The following is a 21,815-nucleotide window of genomic DNA, read 5'->3' on the forward strand; positions in this document are numbered from 1 at the left end:
AGTAGGTTGCCATCTTAAAATTTTTTTGTTTAGTTTGTTCGTCTTAGAGAACATTTATCAAATTACAAAATCTCGACCGAAAATGTGAGAATTCAACGTATATTCAATGTACATTCATTTTGCTTAGCGAAAAAAAGGACTTACCCTTGCTGCGTTAAGACCAACGGCACATCGATGCTGTGCGATGCTCTGCGACGATCACCTCCCATGTCTGCCAATCTGGCAAAATCGGTGTCCCGATCTTGATCAGCCAATCGAGCCGATCGACGAGATTCCAATAAGCGAACTTCTTCGAGTTTCTTTTTCAATTCAAATGATGGCTGAAACAAAATGAAAATAAAAATTAGGAAACGATTTCATTTTTTCCAATCGGTATTGCTGTGGGATGCATACGACCAGAAAAACCATTATCTTATTGGAGTTTGACGAAAAAATGAAAAACTAGTGCGACAAATCGATTTTTTTTTATTTTTATTCTAAAGGCAAAACCACTAAACTTGTTGTCGTATATTTATAATTCAACGGAAAAAACTAGGTCGAGTATCTCGTCGACATATGCAACTAAATTGATTCGCACAATGAAAATGTTGCACAAAATGCCGGCCGGTATGTGCTAATACCCGAGAGACATAAAACTGTCAGTCGAAATGATATTTTTAGAAGTGTTAAAGCATATCGTTTCAGTTTATAAATAAAACACCTGGGGAGATTGAGACTTGTGCATATTCGATAGATTACTCATACGAAATGTTTTCAAATTAATACTACACTTCATGTGTTCAATGAAACGAAAATGTATTTTTATTTAGATTTTCCTTTACCCACTTTTATAACGTCCTCTTGCCTCTTGTATTTTAAAACGAATTTTGTGATAAAAATGTTTTTTTAGAGAAACTTTAATTCTAAGAGCATTGGAAAACAAGAAACGCGGTCATTGTAAGTTGTCTTACAGACTGCCGTATGTTAACAACAGGGAAAATAAGGAACTCTGGCTAGTGTGGTCGAGAAAATGATAAAACAAAAAGTTTGAGTAACAAAGGATTTTCTAACCAAAAGTCCCTGAATGATTTCCAGAGGATTCTATTGGAACTTCTGCACTTTTCTTCAATTTTTCCGGGACAATTTTTAAGAAATTTTATTGAATCTATGGCAAATTTTGAAAGAATTTTCAAAGTGAAGTTTTTGTCGTCCCTTCAATTATGCAAGATTTTCTACGCCCGTCCGTCCATCTTTTGTATTACTACATTCCAAACTGTATAATAAAACCAACGAAGTACTAGATCCATTACTAGATGAACCAGTTCGAATCTGTTGAAATTTTTTAGATCGAAAGGATTAACAATCACGTCAACAAACGTATTGTTGATTTAGCTATAACAACAATCTGTAGAACTAGTTCAGTTAGACAAATAAGTTTTTAATTAATAGATGAGTAATATGCACAACTGCTAACTGTATTGTCAAACCAAAGCGGTCGAAAGTACACTGCTTGGCTATATTTATTTAATTTAAATGAAAAAACAAAAACATACCAATGTGCACTGTGTACAAAGAAAAGTTGACTTTAATAAAATTATTATTCATCAAACAATCCAGCTCGACTGTGATGCATAAAATACCTTATTTCATTGGAACTGGAAATTACACTGCATTTTCCCTTGACAGTCTTACACAAACACACCATACACCATACTATGCTCTTTTTTTCGTAAATGGAACAATGTTTTTTTGTCCACAAATTTGTATTATCCAACCATTTCAAATCCCCATCACGCATCGCACATGCATACGTTTATTCAAATTTGGGTCAAACCAATAATAAATTAACTAGCTTTGGTATACAGAGCATAGAGAAAAACGCATTTTATAATATCAAAATAAATATTATTTTGAAATAGAGGCGAGAGTTAAGTGTAGAATTATATGTATAAAAAAAACACACACTAAGTATACACATTATGAGGTTATACTACTAAGATTAGCATTGGTATATATATGAAATGAAGTTTAATGCTGAGCGGGAGCCGGAATTAGGTAATATTAAATATTATAATGATTTTGCCCTAAGCTAAATTGAACGCCACGGTTTTTTCATCTATTTATTGCCTTTTGACATGAATCGTATGCATTTAATATAAATTAATTACTGGCGTTCAAAAAAAAAATATTTTCCGCTATTAAAATGAAACAGCAGATGCTTCATTCCCATTGAAATTATTCGATATAACTGGAATCCTTCACTTATTTCAATACAGTCTATCTCATGAACACTCTTTGAAGTAGTAGAATATTTCGTGTCATTTAAAAAAAATGCCATAATCAATTCAGGAAGTAAACGCAAAAACTATAGTCCGTAATGTTGTTGTACATGTCCATTAAATATTGGTTGTTGTCATGTGAGCAACATTACCGACACAAACATTAATTTGAGCAATTTATCAAAAACGAATTTTTGCATTACTGCCCGAGTGAAGAAGCCAGGCGATCAGTCATTGATCCTTTGAGTTCAATGCCGGACCCGTAAACCGATTTCTTTTTGTCGAAAAAAAATCTGTGGAACTTGGTTCCGCCTAACTTCCATGCCTGCTTAAGGTTTCGAATTTTTTATTTAAAGATCGCCCTCTGAAAAATTCAAAGTAAAACGATCAACACGGAAGCACAAAGCGAAAAACCAATACATGTGCTCTGTTTAAATCAGCTGTATTTAAAAGGGTTTCCAGAGACAGATCTTAATTCAATTAAACGGCAACCTATAAACATCTGGAATGCATGACTATAACATGAAAATAATATAATAAAGAAAACAAAATACGATGAAAAAAAAAACTCGCCGGCCTTCGGTTAATAACAACTTTTATGTGTATAGTGTAGGTATTATATAAAATATGCTTGAGTGACATTCTTAATATCAATTTTTTATTTTTATTAAAATTACGGATTTCATGTCTCTCTGGTTTTTAGCTAATTTGAATATAAACAATTTCCAACATTTAAATGAAAAATTATTGCATAAAGGTGCGTTCAACATAAAATCGATAACCGCCTCCACTGTACGTGGATTGTGGCGTTGGTAACCTACAAAAAAAATTGTTTTATTGGCTCTTTTTCGTAAAATATATACAAACATAATAACAGGTTCCCCGGTTTTAAGCTTTTTTTAAAGTTCCGAACTGTAATCACATTCGCATTATAAAACTTGTTGTAGAAGAACGGCGAGTTTAATAAAAAAAAAGTCTAATCGAAAATTTTGATTTCTAAAAACAATGTTAAATTCCATACCGGCTAAACTTGCATGACTAGATTTAATTGTAAAATCGAAAAGAAACAAAACTTTGATTTTATGTAATGCATTTTTACTAAAAAAAAAATTTAGTGAGTTTTTGTGAGGTTTCTATGTATAGTAAAATGATATAATGCAGGTAAAATCGTCAATTGTTGATGTAAAGTTTACAATTTGATTGAAATCGCTTTAAGCCTTTTTTTTCTCTCTTTCTCTTTCGTGTTATTCAGCTCGGCAATGTGAAAGTTTACCGGATTTTTTTTTGACTGAATGATTCCTTTTCAAATTTTAAATTATGACATCGTTTTCCACCGTTTAGCTATTGGTATTCGTATTCAAAAGAGAATTTTTAATCTCTGTCTCGTCAATTATAAAAATGGTTTCTAAAAAAATATTGTTTTTTTTGTGATTAATAAAAAGACAGACAACGAGACAACATGATAAGTATAGGAACGCTATGTAACATAACACAACGAATTATTGCAAAACAAAATTTATAATTTATTGTACATTATATACCGGCTAGAGAGAAAGAAACCTTGGCACGCAACTATCAAACACGAATGTCTATTGTGTTTAGATACCTATATTGATTTCATTGACAAACATCACGAAAAAGGACAGAAGAACGAAACGGACTCACATTATAAATATAGCTCATCAAGTAGAGTCCAAAGGACCATAAATGGCACAATTCCAAGATATTGAGGTCATAAAGATCGAAGTGGAAACAAGAAGAACAACGGTTCACTGAACACATGGGTCAATATGCTGAATATATGGTACTTATAAAACTGGGATTTATAGTAGGTAACAAAACGTTAAATTTCTATTAAACTTTACGAATCACTTTGCTCCATATAAAGCGTGTCTAGACTTTCATTTTTTTATATATAAATGTGTATACGCACATACGATATACACACAGAGTATACATTTCGTATAGACAAATGACAAAATTACGATGATTGATAAGACAGAGTCTGGTTTTATTTTTTATTGTACTTTATTGTATTTATATATGCATTCATGTGCGAGAACCAATAATATAGTCAAGGTTGTTTGACTCTCTAGTCTATAAATCCATTTCAATAGCCAACCATTCTATTCATTTATCTATCGCGTAGAACAAAGAAATTTATATAAATATCGCAACAACAACAACAACACAACAGACTACGATTGCCTATTATATTTCAACATAATATTTGCAATCGATTCAATTTATAAAAATAATAATGAAGAGAAAAAATGGAACAAAATAATTCAAATATAATCTGCGATCTATTTAATTTTCAAAAATGATTGATGAAATTTAATGCATTCATAAATACACAAATATTGTTCTACATAGCTAAGCAAGGCTTCTTCAATCAACCAACAAGAAACTAATGCCAGCCGCTTCATTAATACGAAAAATGCTGTAATATACACTCCGTAAACTCAAACACAAATCAAGCAAAAATTGTATAATGTTAGAAAAATAAAATAAAATCGAAATAAATAACACACCGTGTGTGTACTACACCGTATAGCTAACATACAGTACGGCAAACAGCACACTCAAGAAATCGACATTTTAGATTTTAACGTCGTCGAATGTAATCCAATGTTGCGGTAACTAGTTATTGCGTAAAAATCATTTTGTAAGCGAAAATTGAAGTCACTCTATAACATGGATTACCTAGACCTACTATTGAAAATTGATTGGGAGATTTACTTTTGTATACGTATATAAATGCTCCACAAGAAATTATCGCGATTGTAGACCGACTGTGAAAGGTTTGGGAGGTAAAACACTCACAAAACGATAAGATTTGTTTTAAAATAGGAAATGGAACCGCATGAGAGTAACTACATTAATTACTTCAATTTGATTCATCCATGTTCAGAGCTTATATGCCAATTATATTCGGAGTGTACACTGTACACCTACTGCATGTGTGAAACAGATGAGACCATTTTTTATTCAAATATAATTTCTTTGGTTGATTGCCAGTACGACAGCTTAACGATTCATTAAGTGAACGAAAGACGTGTAGAAATGAGTGCTCGTCAGTGGACGTCATAATGTGTGTCACACTTAATGGTGGTATTGTTTTGATGTACATTTCCATTTTAAGTAATAAACAATAGTGTTGATTTTGCTCTTGGCCCTTCCATTTGAAAGCTAATTCGATTAAAGGAAAATATTGGCCACAAACCGTCTAGCAATCAGTGGGTTGGGTTATTCTCCCAGTCACTTTTAATTGCCAAAAGTGAGAGTGAGACAAATATATTACGAAGTTGTTAGAGTGAGTAGGATAGAAATGTTACTAAGATGTTGTTTTAGTTTTAGATGTAAGAAGTAAAAACTTGGGCACTACGTTGTAAGTAACTGTCAATCGGAACCTCAGAATAATTAAGGCTTTCAACTTTATGGGAGTTCCAGAAAAAAACCCTTTACGGTATCTATCATCTGTTATTGGCAACGACTTCGGGAACAGACGGCAAGTTCTGACAGGCACAGTCTTAAATAGCAAAAAAAATTGTTTTAAAAAAATGAAGTAAAAGATCTGAAATCGATCTCTTGAAAATATTTGAATCAAATGAAGTAATAGATCCTATACCGACTGTAAACTGGTATGACGTCATTGCTAAAAATCAGTACAATTGATGTAAGAGGTAACTGTAGTAAATTCAAACTGATTGACAAACCTTTACGATTTCTGAAAGATGCCATATTTACAGTTTGCGTTGCCAAAGTCTCATTAATAAACCGAACAAACAGATACATTTAAGTTTCAGCAAAAAAAAAATTGTTGTGATATATGAATGCCATTACGGAAACACATTTACTTCTAGCAAAAATCTAATATTCATATAGGCCCAATGGATCACTTCGAACAAATCTGTGAATTACATAAATGACAAACTATATGGGCGTAGTCGCATTGTTAAAAAGTACAAGTTTGTCAGCAATTGATCTCGATACATATTATACACACTCGATACATCATACCAGTTCTGTGCTGTTTCAGCACATTATTATTATTTCATCGCATGGTATGAGATGATTATGTTGCGAAGGAGAAGAAAAACATATGTTTTGAAAGCATGTTCTCGCCTTGTTGTTTCAGATATTGAAGTATAATTATGCAGCGCAAATTTGATGAATCAAACAATTCTATCGAGAGACTCGTGTGGTTGGAATATATAGACACACTATTCGTTATATAAACAATAATTTTTTTGTTGTTGTAAACAACTCGTTTTTTGTCATCATAATGTAAGATAGGCCTTTAGAAAAACAGTCGTAATATGCGATGACAAGGTTAATTCGCTCTTATAGTATCATTTGATGATTGGCTATTTATAAACGATGAATTCATTGAAGAAAAAAAAAATTCAAACAAAAAATTGAAAAACCTATTTCAACGTCCATTGAAATCGATTCGGTTTCAGCCAAATAAATTGATTTTCGTTTACTCTGTATAGACGAGATTTTTTGTGTGTGTGGAAGACAAATTAGGTCAATGGGCATCATCGCACCATACACCTGATATAAAAATTGAAATGGCCTTGCATCAATCACTTTTTTTTGTTCCGGGAAACGTGCCACCGCACATTAATAAACACAAGCTAATTGAAAAAGCTTTGCCACATTGATAGCCGCATAATTATAACAATTTGCAATTCCAAGTAAAGTGAATTAAAGTGGCATTACAACACTTTACGATAGTGTTTCACGGAATGCATTATAATATTGAAATGCTTAAGCTTGTCAGACCTGAGGTGAGTTTTTTTTATTTAAGTTATTTAAATTGAAAACTGAAAAAGCGGTGGAATTTTCGCAAGAAACTTGCGATATAGCGAGTCAATCGACAGTACATTTCAATTTTTAATCCAATTGTAATGTCGCAAATGGAAGTCGCCAATCATTGCAAAGGTATGGTATAATAAAGTAGACCCACATTTTGCGTGTTTGTTTTGGGACCCTACACTTCACTAACAAGCTTTTACGGCCAATAAGAAGTTCAGTCAGGCGTACTGCCTTCTGTAATTAAGAGAAAGCTTTCCGAAAAAAAATCAAGAAAATCAGGAAGTTCAGTAAACTTTAAAAAAATAAAGAATACTTCGAGTTATACAAACAAAGATAGGCTGTGGTCTGGAGCTCACGATTTCCCAACCACGTCTCGAATTCACCATATTCAGGATACGTTATCCGATAGTCTACGTCGTTGCAACCATGGACGACACTGTAGCTACCGAACTTATGAAGCATGGGAAGCCTTTAGGAAGTGAAATCAATGTGATATACTCGCTAGAAAAATTGCAAGTACCACTGAGCTATCCCGTTTCTCTCATCTAATTCATTATCTTCCACATTTCCAGCAAACGTCTTCATTTATGACGATTTTATTGAAACGAAATATGAACAAGATGCTGTAACCTAATCCAATTGGAACGCTTAATCAGACCTTTAAACAAAACAGAAAAAATAATAGAAAAATTACCAACAAAACGAGAACTACGGCTTCAATAATCTCAATCAATGCACAATTGAATCGGTAATATGCAAAGAACTGTATGTACAATGTACATAACATAAAACTATACCACATACCGTATTCGAATGCAGGAATTTATGTCAAGGTTAGAATTTGTTGGCAATGCTAAATGCTGCGGTTTTACATTTGAATACAGTTGAACATAATTAAACATGTAAAATAGAAAATACCAGCGAGCTATATTCGAATGGTATTTCCACACAGATTAATTGGAATTGATAATTAGCACCATTTTTTTCACCGAATCGAGGAAGAATATTGTAAAATGCCTTTTTTGTCGATATAATTTGCAACGATTGTTTGTTTGTTTGAATTTTTTTTTTCGTGCCGATGTTATTGTTTGAATAACTTTTACATTTCACATTGAAATCTCGATCTCTAAGGACACGATTGTTTTTACAAAATAAATTTGTCTTTACTACTAGCTGTTTCAGCTAATTATCAACTTTGCATTGTAAAGTGATAGAGTAATGTGATATTCATACTGTTTATGAAATTTCCGGATACAATACTAGACTATAGAACAATGACGCCCAGTTCAATGAAAAATCAATGGAGCAGTGAAAATTTAATGATATTTACAAATATCATAAGCCTTTCAATTACTCTGGCAATTATTAGAATCGTTAAAAATTCAACATATCCATTCACGTGACCGCAACATAGTTTATGTGCAAGGCAGTTAATGTATTTGTTTAAAAAGAAAGCAGCCTTTAATTTTGTCAACATTTAATTGCCCATTTTCAATACAATTGTTTTGACCACAACAGTGACTTGGTTGACAAACAATTGGATGTGCTTTAAAGCTTTAAACAAACATCATTAAAAATTTAAATTTAATTTCCCATCAGTCCTTTGTTGTTTATTAAAGGTGAACGAAAGCATGTTTATAAAGGGCAATTTTTTGAAAAGAAAATTTTGTACAGATTCTTATGGCTTCTGTCGTCTAAAATAAAATTGCGACAGAATTGCGTCCGTGAGAAAATTCATGGTGCAATGGGGGATTGAAGTTTTGTTAGAGGATTTTCAATCGACGTAAATCATGACGAAAAAATTCTTAGTGGAACATTTGACCACTGTTTCGATCTGAGAGAAATTTACGTATTCTTCATCAACCATGTCGACAGTGGTACTAACAAAACACTACACTATTTTGTAAACGAACAAGTCTAGCGAATTATAACTGCAATGAAATTGTTCTAATCTATAAACATCGTCGTTCTTAGAAAATTACGAAATGGCGAAAAATTGTGATAAAATGTCACTGGCCATGCATTTCTTACTACCTCACACATAGCGGCTGCAAAGGGCCTCCAGGCACCTGACAAAATTAGTTCGAGTGGAGCCGAAATCAGCACCTAAGCCTTTGATGGGCCTCTTGTGCAGACAAAATTATAGATCGATGCCGTTTATAAATGTACCTCTATTTGAAAAACTTCCGTATTTTCATTCCAAAAATCATTTTCCGTTTTTTTTAAATCAAAAATTCAAACGACCACGAGAGTAATAGGATATGATGCCTCACTTATTGGATCATTATCGGAACGAGCCATTCAACATAATTAAGTATCAAATTGAAATGTGCATGTAAAATGGAACAATTATACAATCAATGGTGCAAGTGGAAGCGTATTAAATCATTATCCATTTAGTTCCCGTCAATAAATTTAATTGGTTGAGCATACAACGAAAAAAAATCATTTTTAACACGATAATGTGGGTTATGTGTTATTGTGTACAAGTTGTATCCAAATGATCGACAAACTTAAGTCAGTGCTGTTTTTTCGTTTTATCTATAGCCATATCGATATGAATATCTACCGCAAAGCAACAATACGAAATGCATGAATTTTTAAGGCATAAACCGCGAAAAGCAAATTCTTTTTTTTTAAACTAGTACGTACCATGGATCTAGCGATATATATATAAATCGGAGCGTTGTTGGAAAGGAAAAAAAAATGAGAATTTGTAAACGCAAACTGCCGTTTCAATTTTATAATAATTTTTACCTCGATTTTATTTTCCATTTTTTACATAATCGAGGGGGCAATTTGTGCAAGTATCACAGAGTGCATTTTCAATATATTACTGTAACGTTTTCCACATTGTAGCCAATATGAGTCTAGTGTTAACTTTGTGAATGGGAAAATATGGTTGATCTACATATAACTTCAACGTTATTATATTAAACGAGAAACGTGTAATATATGATGCGAAACAATCACTTCTCAGGCGCATTATACACACACCGAATTGAAAAATTATAATTATTGCTCGTTGGCAATTGTAATATGAGTGATATACATATACGTACAATATATACATGTTGATTTCGCCAAGGAGTACTATATGCTTATATACATCAGGTACGTGTTTCACACCATATTAGCTCATGTTGTAATAATAGATCGACGCTTTGACTGAGCAATTTCGAAACTTAATGGTTTTGAAGCTTAGTGTGGAAACCTTAACAGAATCAAAATGAAGTGCAACGAGTGTATTGTTAACTTTTTCGTATTGAATAGGTAGACTGTATGGCGTAAAGAATATGTAACTGACATGGAAAATGTCGAAGTTGGTTGGTAATTTTAGGAGTTTATTAAATTTTTATGTCGAGTTGAGTCCGTCAGATGACTACAAGAGTCCGTCAGACAGTAATTGCACGAAAGAATTTTTCCGGAATAGAATTTTCCTGAAATGATTTTCAATTGAAGCTTATTAAAATGTCAACACAGCACCAACAATAATCACCCGTACATCTCAGCCGTTTTAATTAAACTAATTGACATTATTAATCAACCAGGGAGACTTACAAAACGATTGCGGAAAGAAAAAACAAATTTAAATAATTAATTTCTGTTTCTTTACAACAGCGAAAAAAAAATTGGAATTATCGTCAATGTTTTCCCTCGAAATGATAATAAATTGCCTTCTGTGAAATAAAAAAAAACCAGAATCGACTGTGTGGTTTTTCAATGTGTCGTCGTGGAGAGAGAGAACACAAATATTTACAATTCAAAAATGGGTTATGTAAGCCATGATAACATACAATTGACGATTTTATCAATTACATGTTCGACGGTCTTGTAATAATCTAATTTAATTTGCAAATTTCTTTCCGATCGAATAAAGAGGCAGTAATGTTATACGATATTGTTTCGTTCTGTTCGCTTCGATAGATGTGTGTCGAGAGCGATGTAATTCAGCGAAAGATATAAACCGATTCTTGTGTTGTTTTATGCTAAATGGGTGATGTATGTCAGCGTCAGCTATTACTTTAGGAATAGCACTACTCCTAGCATTAACATACTGGAGGCTGATTATGGCACAAGAATAGTTTTTACATTTCTTTCACAAAGGCAGAAGCTATGCTCTGTTGGATTGAGTTAAAATACACAACACATGCAAGTGCACATGCATGAAAATTTGGAGGTTTCTTGACATATGGCATACGAACGTTAATGCTAGGAACAGTGCTATGCTTTATGGCAATTCTGTTCATTTGAATTATAACCAAGTATATGACGTAATATTACATTTATCGAGAATAAGCGTATAAGCATGACAACTGGAACAGTAATAGGGCAGTCATTCTCTATTCTCTTTTCTATCACAACTCTATCGGGAGAGTATTCGCTAGTTCATTGAAAGATGAACCGAGTGTCAAGTTAATTGAATAATTATTAGATATTGAGCTGAGTGAAAAACTAATTACTATTCTGAGTACTGAAGTCATGATCTCTACGCTAGCATTTTGATTTTTGATAAAATGTTTTTCTGTTTACAGCAGCAAAGCGTAAGTCGTTCTAGGTATAGTTGTGATAGAAACGACATTATATGAAATGACTGCCTTATTACTCGCATAGACATTCACACTTTTTTAGATAGAAAAGAGAACTTGTACATTAAATGGTTCAACATTAAGTGTTCCTGAAAACCACAGTTTTCTGAAAAGTACTCAATGCAGCAATTACTCCAATAACTGATCTTAGAGCGTATCAACAACCGCAAAAGTGCAATTATTTTTTTTTGTAATTCAACAGAATGGATCATTAGATTGCCCGACAAATTGCACCGTGATGCGCCTTCAGTCTTCACCTTTTGCCATAATTGAATAACTTCCTCAAACTTTATTAAACTGTATAACACAAACAATGGTTTTTCATATATACCTCGTTGGTTTTTTGTTTTGTTTGTTTGTTTTTTATTCCGTCTCTATTAACACCGAACAAACAAAACAAAATCCATTTAATGTTACAATGCAAACAAAGCAAAAGTCTAAAACGCAAAATAGAAAGAAAATTGAAGAGAAATAAAAAAAAACTTGTTGCAGCACTCCGCCATTTAACATACATTTGTGTCTGTGTGTAATAAGTAAGCCAAGGCCTTAACTATGTGCGGCCTTCCGCCCACATTTGAAATCTAAACTAATAATAAAAAAAAAAAATTACAAAAAGTCTTGAGCAATTTTTCGCGTTCATTTCTGTTTGGATTTGTTTTTGTTTCGATGCTCTGGCTTATGCTTTTCAGTTTTATGCTTCGATGTGAGAGCAAACTATTTTTACAACGCAAACAAAGTAATAAAGAAAAAAAATTATCTAATAAATTCCCATACTACTGAACTGGTTTTCATTTATCGATATCGAAAAACCACCAGTTGCAATTTTATAATTCCAACAGCATAGCATTACGATTAATCGTCGATTTAATGGAATTTCACTCCTCCACACATAAAAAAGTAGATTCATCAAATTGTACGTGAACCATGAACACCATGAACAGAAGAGTGAGAGAATGTTATATGTGGTATACGTATTTATAACGATCGCATTGTCATTATTATGATTTAAATATTATAAAAGTAATAAAAATTGTAAAATATCATCTGAGATGCACTGATTGCTGGTTACGTAATGAAAATCGAAAGGCAAAGTCGAAAGGTAATAATCTCTGGAAATCGAACGTTTTGGATTACCATTTTTTTAATAAAAAAAAATCGTTATATTGTGAGTGGTGAGTGTTTCGTATGAGTGTTTTCTGTATATAAACCAAGTGTTTTGATGTGAGAGAGAAGGAAAAGTGTTGCGGAACGGAATACTGGCAATTTTGTACATCGAATTTGGATTTAGTTTCATCATTTCGAAGACTTTTTTGAAAGGTATCTAGGTGACAGGAAGGGAGTATAGTATTGAATCATTGTATCGAAGTCAATTTAAGAAGAAATGACTTTCAGAAAAGAGGAAAAATAGCCTCTAAGCGATTGCGTCATGTTTTCTTTTTTAAATAAAATAAGAGATTGCATTGGATACTGCGAAAGTAATTCATTACATGAGGTAACCGCTTTGTGTTGTAAGGTGTTTTTTCAGCAACGAGCGAAGTAGAAGCTGAGTTCCGGTTCTCCTCAACAATGATTTTCCTGGTAAGCGGTACAGAAGTTGAACTCTCAACTTCACTTAATTTGACAATCGGTTCAAATCTGTCTGCAACTGGGCTTTGAACTTTCACACGAACAATTTAACAACGCTATTGAGTTGTTAACATTTGAAGTATTTAAAATCTAAATCGCATCAGGAACTTCCCCCTCCGAAAATACATTCATCCATACCGGAAATATCGGTATGTTTCACGCAAACACTACCTGAAAATTGCTTCCAAGTAAACGTGAATTTTTGTGCATTTTACATTGAAAGCGACTGGTTTTAATTAAATGAATTAATTTATTTTTTTTGTGTTGTTAAATTAAATTTTCAAACAATGAACAAATAGAATGAAATAAAACTACCAATTAAACGTCACACCTTTGTGAGTACCGGATCGCGCGCTATTATAAACCGTCCAATAGGGGAAAAAAGCGCATTGTCGATGTATTTTAATACGCTCAGAGGCCGTTTCATATGACGCAGTCCAATTCGAAACTGAACGAATGCAAATGGCATGTGAGCGAAACCGCAAAATTAATGTTGAATAACAACAGCTTCGGTTGCAAGATATTCAATTAAAAATTGAAAAATACAAATGCCGAGAGAATCAGTTTGCCTCGTGGCTTACTTTATAAATTACGAGGATATCATTCGACCTTATTGATTTTATGGCACATGTGTGTTGTATACGTACAACACGAGTGTATAATTGACTTATGGCACTTTCATCATTGAACTATTATGCCGCTATAGCCGAAGGTTTCTCACAGTTGCATATTATTCAGATAAAATGCTCACTTTTATGAAAAAACGCGAAATGAATCATCTTAATGAAATGAATAAAAACCAGCTGCACTGCACATGAGGCTATTATTATTGTCTTTCTATATGTTGAAATCACACCATACTAACTATTGTATATAGACAGGCTTGTGTCAACTGATCCGAATTTGTAACAAAGACAACAGGGGAAAAAATAAATAAATTTTGTGAACTAAAAACTTAATTGAAAATTAATATTTTTCGAGTAAAAATAGCGGCCGCGCTATCTTATGTAAATGATCTTGCATATACACTTTAGTACAATGACTGTGTTTACACAAAGAATTTCATAGGACTGCACGTGCCGTTCATAATTCAAATTTATTTTTAATCTGAATTGGAATTTTCGATTTTTTTCTTCTGTTTTCGACGAACGACAAGAGATTGCAAACACTTGGGATCATTGAAACAATTGAGCTTAGTCATCGGAATTAAATTATGTGCTTCAGATCACAGTCCAATGTCTTAGAATATTTATTTATCAAATAGATTTGTCATGAACAAACTACTGTTATAAGTATCCTAGGTAAACCCACTTTCATTGCACAGTCATTAAACGATATATCCAGAGACATTTAAAAACGATTTCGTCCAATGAGTAATACGTTAAATTGTTGAAGGGCATTGCATTTCTGCATTTCGTTGAAATTGTAATTTACTAAAAATTCAAAAAATGCCAAAAGAATTACCCCGAGATAATAAATGCATTAATGACGCACATGCAAACCTTTAAACGTTTCACAAAAGTCGAGTCGGATTTGAAACGATCGTTTATTAATTAACTCATTGTTGTTGATAATGGAATATATAAAATACGTAAAAAGCGTCACATGAACGTGTCACACTTTCAAAATATATTTTTGGATTGCAGTTTCGTTTCGCTATTCTATATACGCGTCAACAGCATTGCATGAAACGTTTCGATAATGCAAAACTTAATTTGGAAACGATGAAATGGATCAACTGCGTGTGGAAATAATAGAAAATGCGGATGTGAGTCTTCAGAGTGTGCACAGTAAACCTTTTAAGCTGCATGTAATGCTTCCTTCTTCCTCCTGTTAGAAATTTGGAATTGAATTACAATGTATCCCGGACGATTTTAGGAAATCGTTTTGTCAAAAATTTTCCAAACTTTGTGAAGAATTTGCAAAAATTTTGGGAAAATATCTTAAATTTTTGTAAAAATTTCCCACCTTTCTGTCAGTTTCTCAGGAATTTTGAAAATTTCTCTTACAGAAATTTGGAATTGAATCTATTGACTATTTCCAGAAATCTGTTTCTGAAATTTTTTAAGTCAAAAAAAGTTTTCTAATTTTTCTCAACAATTTCCCACAAGTTTCCAAAATTTCCCAAAACTTTACAAAATTTGTCAAAGTTTTCTCAAACATTTACCGAAAAATAGTCCCTGCAAAGTACATATTCCCATCATATATGAGCTTTTTGATAATTGAATCAGAGAAAAGTATTTTTTACCTGTTGCTGAAGGAATTTCATACATGCATGACCGTTTGATAAATAGCCTTCGTATAAGTCGTAAAAAATTAACTGAATTTTAGATTTATATCTGTAAGCAATTTGTCTTCGCTCAATCCCTATTAAATTTTCGAAATTGAATGTTGTAGAAACTTTTGCATCTAAAATGTATATTATAATGCAGGAAGCTCATAATAAAAGCATTTGCTTGTATTTTATGTAAGCGATTCAATAATCGACGAAAAACCGTAGTGGCTCCACGGTATCGTTTCGATATATGGCGAAGAAAAGAAAAGCAACAACGAAAAACGACATAAATAAAATCCAGTACAAAATGTGTATATAAATGGCTTATATTGCGGTTGTTATTGTTATTGGCTCGTCTTTTATTTCAATTTTTTTTTGTTTTTTAATTTTATTTCTATAAAACGACGATGATGGTTGATGGCATGTTAGAGATTGGCAGAGCCAGGTGTATTTATATCTAACTATTGTATCGTCGAAGACCAGCAAAACATAATTCATGTTCATGCAGAAAGATTCAACAGATATTTAACTGGTTGTGCATAACATGATGATTTTCTGATATTTATGCGAACTGAACTATAGAAGAGATTGGTTTGGTTTTCAATTTTTTTTTATTGTTGTTGTTGTTCGCTCGGTTGTGCTTGCTATTTTAGTGTACACAATGTAAAATTGTATACATGGTGTACACATCTAGATAAAATGAAATTATTTTATTATTATCGTTTGCCAATTATTTACGGTTGATCGTTTGTTTTTCCACACTCTAATTTCGTTATTTTGTTGTTGTTATTCTGGAAATGTTTCTTTTCTCTCTACATCTGTGGCCAAGTGAAGTGGTGATTTTGTACCGTTATTAATATCTTATTCTTTCCAATTACACATTGAATGTTTCTCTGATATGGTTTTTCATCAAAACAAATAAATTGTAGCCGAAGAAAGAGAGAGACACTTCCTCCGTGTGTGTATAATATTGTCATTGTTAGTTGGCAACAACCTGTTAAATATAAATTTTCAACTTTATCTGATGCGCCGGTCGGTGCAATGGGTTTTTGAGCAACAAGTTTGTGCTAGGTTAATTGTCTGCGTTTTTCCATTTAAAAATTATTTTTAAGCGACACACCGATATGTGCAGTGCACCGAACGAACTATACACAGAAATCGTACAAGTAAAATGTACTTAGGTTTGAGATTGATGATGTCGTTAAATTTAATTAAACGAATGACGCACACGACAGTTGACAATAAAATCTTCTATTTAAGGTGAACGGTATACTCAATGCAGACATTTTCCATTCCGTTTAACATCATATTCCTTTTGCTTCTCATATTATGCGATCGGGTTACAAGATTTTGTTTTGTCTGTTCTTTGTTAATCAACTCAAACTTGTGCATTATACTGCGCTTGAATAAATCAGAACTGATTTCATTGCAATCGACCAATGAAACATTTCCTTCTCTATACCCCCCCACCCATCTTCGCCGGTTGTACTATAATTTTTTAATCAATACAAGTTGATTCAACTCACGCGTATATATGCTATTCAAATCACATTTCATGTCGCATTTAACGCTTCAATGACATGCTTGAATCCACTTATCAAGCCAATGTCTATTACAGTGATAGTGTATTTATAGCTAGCCAAACGAGTACCGTTATTTTTGGAAATTGCATCGAGCAACAGTTGGGTATGTTACAACAAACACAAAATAATAGTCATCGACAAGTCGATGGTAACTTAATGTGTTTTATATATAGAGGAGACACCCGGTTGATGATTGTTTATATCCAGTTTTTATATGTTTACGATATCGTTTTTTCGTTTCGTTAATTAGTTATTGAAAGATCATCGAAAAAAGCACGATGTACAACGTTAATTGTAGCAAAAACAAAAACGTACGAAGGAAATTGATAATTGTACTGAGATAGACTACACAAACCGAAAGCCATTTTTATTTTAACAGTTAGATGTTTATGGAATAGCTTATTGGAAAGACTGGTAAATATGTTAGAGCTTAAAGCAGCCCATATCTGATTGAGCTTTTCTGTGTGTGTTGACATTGAGAGACCAAAATTTATTCGGTTAAAAACTTCAAAGTAGAAATTATCGATGCGTTTTTCATAACTAGACTAAGTAGTCCTCAAAAAAATCTCCAATTTTCGTTTGATTTACAGAAATGGGAATTGTGGGAATTCAAGGAATTTTGATGATTGGAAATAATTTTGAAATAATGAGTTTGAAACAAAATGTGCACAACACAGATGCAGAGAAGGAAGATAAACCACCAACGTTCAATGTTCGATACATTTGTATAACTTTAACAATTCGAACCATTCTCTTTAAAGGCCCGAAGTGTATACGGTTAAATAGAATGTGTGCCGTTCTTTGAGTGTAAAATTCGAGTTTCAACCCGAAACTAACGAGTTTGAGTTTCGAGCGACTTTCAAATTGTTGCTGTTTTAAATGGGAGGGGATAAGGAGGATTGAATCTTTGGCTCAATATCTCAAGATATTCATTAAGGTTTGATTTACCATTTGAATGCAAAATGCAACTTATATTTCCAGCGAACAGAATGGAAATGAAGCGAGGATTATATTGGAATTTTTCTTACTGAAATTAATGAAAATTCTTGAAATTTACTAAAAATTAAACGAAAAAGTTTTTATGTAAATTTCAGTAATTCTCAGTAATTTTCCGGTAAATTCTCAGTAATTTTCCGGTAAATTCTCAGTAATTTTCCGGTAAATTCTCAGTAATTTTCCGGTCAATTCTCAGCAATTTTCCGGTAAATTCTCAGTAATTTTCCGGTAAATTCTCAGTCATTTTCCGGTAAATTCTCAGTCATTTTCCGGTAAATTCTCAGTCATTTTCCGGTCAATTCTCAGTCATTTTCCGGTCAATTCTCAGTCATTTTCCGGTCAATTCTCAGTAAATTTACGGTCAATTCTCAGTAAATTTCAGTAAATTTTCGGCAGACAGTAATTTCATTGCTTGAAATTTACAATACCAGACCCTGACATTAAGCCAACGATGTTTCACGAAGATAGAATTGGTCAGGCTCACAATAAAAACAAAACTTTCAATGTGAAAAAAATGTTTAGTGCCGAATACAAATTGCTAGGTCGACACGAGAGAATTAAGTGCCCTAAAAAAGTAAAAGCGGCTAACAGCAATGTTAATCATAACATTGCCGACAACATTGTTACAGTTTTAAAAGTGAAATGAAATGTAGTCTGAATTGCCGTATACTTTCAGTGAATATAAGTAATTGTCTCTGTGACTTAATTAATTTTTTTTAATGTTCATTGCTCAATAATGAAATTTGCAGCATTGAAAAATGTAATATGTAGCTTTTAAAGCATACAATTCATTTAATTCATTATATTGGCTGACGATTTTATATTTTTTATTAAATTAATTAATTTGTACCATTCACTTTGTAGTGAAATACATGTATGCATTTCACACAATACATAATCATAATAAAGAGTAAAAATTGTATACTTCCGTGTTCGGCAACGATATATAACTATATTCAGTATGAGTTATTTATACGGTGTGGATATTACAAATTGTTAAATAGTTTCAGTTTTGTCTTCGCGCATTTTATTCATCTGACTTTTGTTTTATTTGATTTTTTTATTATTTTATTTTCTATAAAATGAAAATATAAAACAGTAATAGAAAGTCAAATCTAACAAGTAATAAGCTGGCTGATGTTTTATAACAACTATCAATACACACACTATTTTAAAACATGCGATATACTGAATCTAATTATGCGTTTTCGATTCCAATTGGTTGGTTGCGGTGAACACAACAAATAAATATTGGATAATTTTACACTGGCTGTGCAAGCAAAATATTACGTTGTCTACATTCGTTAATTTTAAACAGCCATATCATCATCACCTTGAGTGATGAGTGTGATTGGAAAACAGGGTGGTTGACATGTTTCCAAGAAACGAAGTTTATGTTTTAGTCAAGTTTCTCCTCCATAATTTTTGTATTAAAAATTCAACGAAACTTGAAACTGAAGTCAGAACTAGAATATTGGTTGCGATAATCATAGGGACAGTCGCTCGTAAATTATACCGTAATTGATATGCAATTGCAAATAAAAATTGTACTTGGTTCCATGAATCTTTGGACTAATAGAGAGGGTGTCTGGCATCTAAAAATACAAACGCGAAGTTAGTTGTGCCCTGTATTTCTTATGGACGCAATTCAATTTTAGACCCTATGAGCCGCCATATAATTATTGAAATTTTCGTTTGGACACATCAATGATTTAACGTAAAGCCCTAGCTTTGACACACACACCTAACGTGAGTTGAAATTGATTTTCCTTCTCACGAAAATAGAGACACGAAAATACACAAAAGAAACATCGATTCCCGACAACATTGTTAGGCATCGATACCGTTTCGCATGGATGTTAATGTTAACTAAATCGATTAGAACGCAATCGATATTAAAATAATAATAATAAATTAATATTAAAATCAAAATTAAACACTTTTCTCACTTTTCAATATGTTTGCCTTTACCGGTTATTGTGCAAAACATAATTTCGATGAACTTTCACCGCCCTTTGGTTACGTAAACATTTTCAATCATACGCCGAACATAGTAATTATATGTACACAGGGAAATGTTAAAAAAAAATGTTTGTAAAAGGGTGAGTTGTCCACTCCCCCTTGACGGCAGAAAATCACTCGCGGTCACTGCATTTAAAAATGTATCGGAAATGTGGTCACAAACGCATGCAGGTAACAATTTTCTTTTCACAACACAGGTGAGAAAATAGTCATTTATGTCACTCAGCATCATAAAATGTGCAAAATTTGCTAACTTGAGATGCCTCTGTGGCATAAAACGTTGCATGCAACTTGATACAAAGTACTGTGCACCTCGATTGCATAAATAACTATTTCTCCCCTGCGCTGAAGCTTCGAAAGTCTTCGTTGTGAAAAACGTTGTGTTTATCTCGGGGAAAAAGTGGGATTGTAGGATAGTAGCATAGAGCGCCAAGATTTAGTTGAAAAAGCCGGCAAAAGGTCCAATTGCTCGCTTTTCCGCAAAATTACCCGAAAAATGTTTTTTTATTAATTATGAAAATGTTTTCACAAAAATATTTGTCGGGTTAGTAAATTGTCAACCGTATCGCATATCTCCACAAATTTTCAAAATTTTGCAGTGAAATCGATGATTACATTGAATAAACTAAAGTAATTATCAGTCAAGGATCCGACCCACCCAAAATGTGGAGCCCAATTAGCTTGTTATATAGTAATCACTAACGCGTGAAGCTTAACACCCTGTGAACGAATTTCGATTTTACATATGCACACACGATGCAATGCAATGAAACTCAGAGGTTTCTTTTTTTATTTTAAACTATTTTTGATATCGATCTATGTTAATAATAACATAACATAAATAATATTTTATGGTTTTGCGTGCGTCTCCGCAGCACACACACGAAATTGGAAATTTTTCGTTGAAAGTACGTGCATACGTATCTATATTGTAAAGTAGAAAAAAACCAACAATTTCATATATTTCGCTCGAAAATGGTGAAAGTTTTTAATTATTTTTTCTTCATCTTGTTTAATTTTTGTTGAAAATTACACTCTATCATTTGTATGATTATGGCAATATCAAACTAAATCATAATCATAATAAAGATGCGAGCGCATTTTACACGCTTCAATTCAACGTTTTGGTGAACATCTAGCACGGAATAGTTTTTCTTTTTAAATGAATAGAAGCATCGAGTCCGATTATTTTCATTTACCATATTTTTTTCAACGCATGAAGAAGAAAAAGATCTTCCAATGAGTTGCACAATTATTGATTATCAATATCAAAATATTCTGTGTCCATTCTAATCAATAACAACAATCATTTCATCAATAACAATTCGTATGGTCAATTCATATTTGAATATATTACGATGCATATACAATTTCAATAAAACATTTTTCACAACGCAGGCGAGAAAATAGTCATTTTCTACCCTCTGCTGAAAAAGCCTCAAAAGCCTTTGTCGTGAAAAACGTTTTATTTAACTCGGGAAAAAAGCTCTGGAAATTGCATTTCCTCGGTTGACTTATGGCCCTCGAAAACAATACCATCGACATGCTATTTCCAACATTTCTTCACTCGTTAAATAAATAACTATTGATCAGAAAATGAACATATAATAGGCGAATAAAAAAGAAAATCCGTGTTATTATT

At 32.6% G+C, this 21,815-nt stretch overlaps 1 protein-coding gene across 1 annotated transcript in view; it reads right to left on the bottom strand.

Moving 5' to 3' along the window:
• LOC119076673 (zinc finger protein 395) overlaps nt 1-21,815 on the bottom strand; it is a 101,536-nt gene that overhangs the window by 64,935 nt on the left and 14,786 nt on the right. Inside the window, exon 2 of the mRNA XM_037183568.1 lies at nt 145-320. Within this exon, the coding sequence (XP_037039463.1) occupies nt 145-320 (176 nt within the window). The remainder of the gene's footprint in view (nt 1-144; nt 321-21,815) is intronic.

This window comes from Bradysia coprophila, unplaced genomic scaffold (genome assembly GCF_014529535.1).
Source record: "Bradysia coprophila strain Holo2 unplaced genomic scaffold, BU_Bcop_v1 contig_232, whole genome shotgun sequence".
In the NCBI taxonomy this organism is placed as follows: Eukaryota; Metazoa; Arthropoda; class Insecta; order Diptera; family Sciaridae; genus Bradysia; species Bradysia coprophila.